General features: G+C 30.9%; 1 protein-coding gene across 4 annotated transcripts; it reads left to right on the top strand.

Moving 5' to 3' along the window:
• Positions 1-169: 169 nt before the first annotated feature.
• On the top strand, positions 170-4,018 carry LOC100168721 (another transcription unit protein). 4 transcript variants are annotated; one of them, XM_008191937.3, is made up of 8 exons: positions 170-283; positions 416-529; positions 679-1,437; positions 1,511-1,895; positions 2,128-2,290; positions 2,445-2,660; positions 2,815-3,004; positions 3,819-4,018. In XM_008191937.3, the coding sequence occupies exons 2-8, from the start codon at positions 502-504 to the stop codon at positions 3,926-3,928; spliced, it is 1,851 nt and encodes a 616-aa protein (XP_008190159.1). In that variant the 5' UTR covers positions 170-283; positions 416-501; the 3' UTR covers positions 3,929-4,018. The 4 variants fall into 4 exon arrangements, with proteins under 4 accessions (XP_008190159.1, XP_008190158.1, XP_016655868.1 ...); XM_008191936.3 differs by having other exon boundaries at positions 208-347; XM_008191938.3 differs by having other exon boundaries at positions 220-317.
• Positions 4,019-5,961: the final 1,943 nt, after the last annotated feature.

Below are 5,961 nucleotides of genomic sequence, written 5' to 3' on the forward strand. Positions count from 1 at the left end.
ATACAGTCTCGATGTGTAACCAGTATATCTTTAATCGTGATGGTTTATCATCCCAGTGCGGGATAATGTGCTGGATAATTTTAAACCGGTCTTATTTGTTTTGTGACGTCCTCCCGTTCGAGAAACATAGTCGCAACCTATACTATTGTATGTTCGTGGTCGCAACAATGCGCGTCTTATCTTTTCGGCGTTACATGTGATAATGACAACGAAAACAAATCAAGCGAAGCGTCAAGAGAAAACATTAAATAAATTAACAAAATAAAAAATAATGGGTATATAGGTAATAATATGATGATTATAATGTGTTGTGTCATGTGAGTCGCGAGTTTTGTGTTTCATGTTATGTTCGTCGCTCTCAAACTTTTACTAATTCTCTGAAAAATGTTTTGATTAAACGTGACTTTCGTTCCAGAACTAGAAACTGTTGATCGGTCGAGTGTTTGAAGCTGTCTGGTCCACCATAGTTATTAGTTTCCCAAGTTCCCGAAACCGGTCAAAATGGTCAACTTCAACGAGAGTAACAACGGTAAGGCAAACCATTAATTATAATAGTTTAAATGTTTCTATAGTATGGTATTCATAATAATTGATAAACCCATTATGGTTTGTATAACAATTGATTCATCGATCTTCTTGTGTTTATTAACCGCTTTGTGTTTGATTTTTACTTTCCAGATGCCAGTGACTCGGAGTCTGTGTCTAGTTCTTCGTCAGCAAATAGCAGCAATCAATCGTCCAGATCTGCTTCTCCAGTTCGAGCTAATTCTCCATCGGGATCTGAACCAGGTTCACCAGGATCACCAGCTTCTCCTGTATCTCCTATATCACCAGTATCTCCTTCGTCTCGTGCATCTCCTGTGTCTGCAGCTTCACCTGCTTCCCGTGCATCTAGGTCTCGTTCTAGGAGTCCATCTGGTTCAGGACGTTCAGCATCCCCATCCAAAAGTCCTTCAAAATCTCTAGCTGGATCTCGATCGCCCTCACCAAATAGTAGGGCTTCTAGTGCAGCATCAGCTGTATCTGCAGTGTCAGCTGTATCTGCAGTATCAGCTGCATCTGCAGTATCAGCTGCGTCTGCAGTATCGGGTCGTTCAGCAACTCCTGCTGGTTCAGTAACATCTAATCAGTCAGTGGCGAGTGGCAAAAGTAACTCATCCCATGCAAGCCGTTCTACAAATCGCAGTAGAGCTTCATCTAAAAGTAACAAATCAAAATCAAGTTCTGCAAGTCCAAAAAGTGTTGCATCAAAAAAATCACGCTCATCGTCTCCAGAAGTAACAAAAAATCAACAAGGTGATTCTGATGATAGTGATGGTTCTATGATTGGTAGGAAAAAACGACAACCAATTAGAAAAAATTCTAGTGTATCTGGCAATGAATCATCTGATAAAGAAGAAATAATAAAAAAAAGTGGCTCAGAAGCTTCAGAAAAATGTAAGTTTATAATTAGTCAATAAATTTAATAATATTTTTTGTTATTGATTTTATACTAAGTAATCTGTTACAGCTCCTAAAAAAAATGACTTGTTTGGCGAAGCTGATGATATAAGTTCTGATGAAGAGCAACCCAAGACACCCAGAGCAATGAGTGACGATGACATGGATCGGGATAAAAGTGATAATGATGACAATAAAAGTGGTGGTGGCGGGGATGATGATGATGATAATAATGATAATGAGAAGATAGAAGAAAAGGAAAAAGAAGTGGAAGAGCCAATTCCAGAAAGACGGATAGCTGTTGAGATACCAAAAATATCTGTAGATCTTGGAAGTGATTTGCATTTTGTGAAATTGCCCAACTTTTTGTCTGTTGAAACTAGACCATATGATAGAGAAACATATGAAGATGAGATTGATGAAGAAGAAACTTTGGACGAAGAAGGTCGAGCAAGGTATGTTGTTACAAACATCTTTGTAATCATCTATTATTTGTTTATTTGTTAAATCTAATTTAATTTAAAACATTTAGTGCAAATATCAAATTTATGGTAGGTAGTTCGCAAATTTCAGTTTGAATTCTTTTATTAAAAAAATTTGTATAAAAAATTGGTTACATGCCTACACTAAAGTATTTTGTTAAATCTAGTGTAATTACTAATTATTTTAGTATAAAATTGTTTTTAGAGTAAAATTGAAGGTGGAGAATACTATAAGATGGCGTGAAGTTTTTGACAAAGATGGAAATGTAGTAAAAGAAAGCAATACTAGAGTAATTAAATGGTCTGATGGTAGTATGTCATTACATTTGGGTTCAGAAATTTTTGACGTTTACAAACAGCCTTTGGTGGTAAATTATTTAAATTTATTTTTATAAATATCTTTTATAAAAAAATAATTAGTTAATTTTAATTTTTCATAATTATGTACTTGTTCAATTTAAAAAAATATTAATTTTTTGCAATATGATGTGTTGTTCATTAATAGTGAAATAATATTTATAGGGTGACCATAATCATTTATTCATTCGCCAAGGAACTGGTTTACAAGGTCAAGCAGTATTTCGTACAAAATTGTCATTCAGACCTCACTCGACCGAATCATTCACCCATCGTAAAATCACTTTGTCTTTAGCTGACCGATCACAAAAATCTTCTGGCATAAAAGTATTGTCTCAGGTTGGAGCTGATCCTGATGCTAATAGATATGAAAAAATTAAAGTTAGTATCATTATATAATATATTAAGTATATTACATTTATAAAAAATATTAAAAACATAAATATATATCTTCTTTTAATTTTTATCATTATACTAAATTATCGTTGATATTAAAATAGTATAACATAATTGATCTTTTTAATTCCTATTGTAGAGAGAAGAAGAAAAGTTACGTCAATCAATGCGTAAAGAAACAAAAGTGAAAAGAGCTAGAGAACGTGGAGCGAATAGTAATCTCAGTTCCTCATATTTAGAACCTGAAAGAGAAGATGGATCCGATGATGAAAATGCTATATCCTTGTCTGCTATCAAAAACAAATTTAACAAAAAATCCGTGTCTAAAAGTGAGTTTTCTCATAGATTACTCAATTTATATTGTTAAGAAGACTCTAAACCCGTTTGCGCTGTCTCTGTCTTACAAACATGTAAAACATGGCAAACTGTATGTTCTTAATAATCCATTTAACTCTGTTATGATTAATAATGGAGTGAATTGGCCTATTATCAAATTTAGAAGTGAGTATATTGTTATAGTGAACCTCATAGGGTTTTTTTATTATATTTTAATTTTAAAGCAATTTATGTGTATTTTAAAATTGTAAATTGTTTTTGCATTTTAATATACACATAACTTGTCTTAAAATTAAAATCAAAAAAAAACCTATGAGGTTCACTATAACCTGTACCAAAACAGAACAGTCACTTTTTGCGCATAAAACTGACGGCTGCAGCAGTGCAAAGGCCAAAATTCCCCCACCTTGCTAGCTGACGTTTCTAGAAGAAGTTGACAATCGTTGGCTAGCAAGGTGGGCGAAAAGTTTGGCCTTTGCACTGCCGCAACCATCAGTTTTATGCGCAAAAAGTGACCGTTCTCTTTTGGATCAGGGTATAGATAATATTATTCTTATTTCAAAATTTGATAATAGAACAATTTGCACCAATATTAATCATAACAAAGTTATTTAGGAGGCACAGTTTGCTATGTTATGCGTTTGTAAGACAGAAACAACGCATGTGGGTGTAACATTCTCTTAACTTTCATACTCACTTAACAAAAACTAGATAGTATTTTTGCTAATAATTGTTAAACAAATAAAATATGTATATTAGTATATTTTTATTTATTATTAATATATATATACAATTTTTTTTTTACAGTAGATAAAAGTAATATATATTCATCTGAAGATGATAGTTCAGACATGGACACAAAAAAGAAAAGACAATCCAGAATAGTGTCAGATTCTGAAGAAGATGATGACTTATAATTTTTGTAAATTAATTAATTTTATGAAATGTTTGACTGTTAAACATATTGATTGATATGTGTGAACAATAAATGTTGTATATAAAATTATTATTAGTTCATCATATTTTATATGGTAATGAAATCAGAAATAAGTCTTATTGATTTTGCAAACAACAATATACGCTGAGTTGGTAATACACAAAATATTTAAAAACCAGTAATATTCTTCCAGGGCCGGCGCTATACATTTTTTTAGGGGGGTTGTATTCATTATAATTTGCCGACTGAAAATTAAGTGATTTTCCGACTATATTATTCAACATACTCAATGACTCTCGTAATTTACATGCTTCAAGTAGATTTTTAATAGATACATCTACCCTGTTCGTGTCATGAAAACAGGATATTTGTATCGTTATTCATTGAGATACTATCCAATGAATTAATAATATCCCCAATTAGGTTGAATAAGTTACTAAATAAATTAAGGGGCAGCATTTAGGCTAATCTTGTCATAGCCAGTCGGGAGTCGAGATCTATGTATTAGTTGTAAATGATTATTAGTGTGAGTGAAATTAAATAAGGGTATCCTCTCTCGTACGCGCATGCACATGTCAATAACTCGATGACCATATCAATTTCAGTACAAGAATTTTACAAAAACATACATTTATTTTGACAAAATTAGAGTTAGTTGACGTTGTCTGATTTTGATTCTGAAAAAATATTTGAATTCAGCAGAAAAATGTCTGTAGATCGTACAAAACACTTTCCGTTTCTAACATTAATTTTAATTTTAATTATGATTCGAATAGTAAATATTTTCAAGTTTTCAATTACAGTTCACAATAATATAAAATTTAGATTTTACAAAGTGCTTCGTAGGATCTATAGAAAATTTTCTGGTGAGTTAAATTTTTTTTAGAATCAAAATCAGACAACGATAACTAACTTAAATGTTGTCAATACTTTTGTTCTTTTCAGCTAAAATTGACGGCAGTAGCGAGGCCCATTAATGCAAGTTGCTAAATCATTAGACAGTGTTTATTAAAAAGAATATTTTTTTTAAAGCTAAATTACAATATTTTTATTATATATTAAGTCGTCTTTCTTTAAGAAGAGCCCAATGTTTCACCATAAGATTAATATAAATTTCATCAGTTAAATATTTGTTACAATTTAATAAGCGATCTACTCCCGTAGTAGAACGTAAACAATTCTTCACAATCTTCAATTTACTGAACGTGTGCTCGTCAAATCATCTATAGGTTTTCACATGGAACCTTAAAAATGTTAACAAGTGGTTCTATGATCAACATACAATTTTTAGATTCTGAGTGGAATGTATTGATTTTACAATGATGTGTGTTTTTTAATTTTTTAATTTTTAATTTAATTTTTATTTTTGTGTCTGTCATCACCTTTTAGGACAGTAAAAGTGCTTGGATTTTCTTCAACAGTACCTTTTCTGATAGAAAAGTGAATCTAGTTGGTACTATGGGGGGTCAAAAGTAAAATTTTTCCAATAGTTTTCAAAAGCGCCGTGAAAAACAAAAGAAAAATTAAGGAAAAACTGGCATTTTTACGCAAAATCTGTCTTCGAGAAAATTGATTTTGGTTTTTGGTGTAACTTTAAAACGAATGACTGTAGATTCATGAAATGTTCATTGTTTGTTTATATTTCCATTTTCTATACATGATAAAATTTTCAAAATATTTTGATTTGTTTTGAGCTGTCTACGGACAATTTCAGTTTCCAATTTAATTAGTTTTTTTTTCTAAAAATATCAATAAAATACAGCCAAACTTTATTTGTTGAGTAAAAATACTTGAAAATTTAATACAAGGCTCCTACTATATTGTTAAAATGACATTTGAAAAATATTAAAAATCCTTAGTCACAGTTTTTTTTTATTAGCATTTAAAGTTCAAAAATTTACAAAATATGTAAAAATCACGAAAATTAGCAAATTATTTTGAGTTAATAATTCGTAAAAATTTTTCTTTTTAGAACTAAGATTTTAAAATGTAATACAAGATTCCTTATAGGAT

Source organism: Acyrthosiphon pisum, chromosome A2, assembly GCF_005508785.2.
Source record: "Acyrthosiphon pisum isolate AL4f chromosome A2, pea_aphid_22Mar2018_4r6ur, whole genome shotgun sequence".
NCBI lineage: Eukaryota > Metazoa > Arthropoda > Insecta > Hemiptera > Aphididae > Acyrthosiphon > Acyrthosiphon pisum.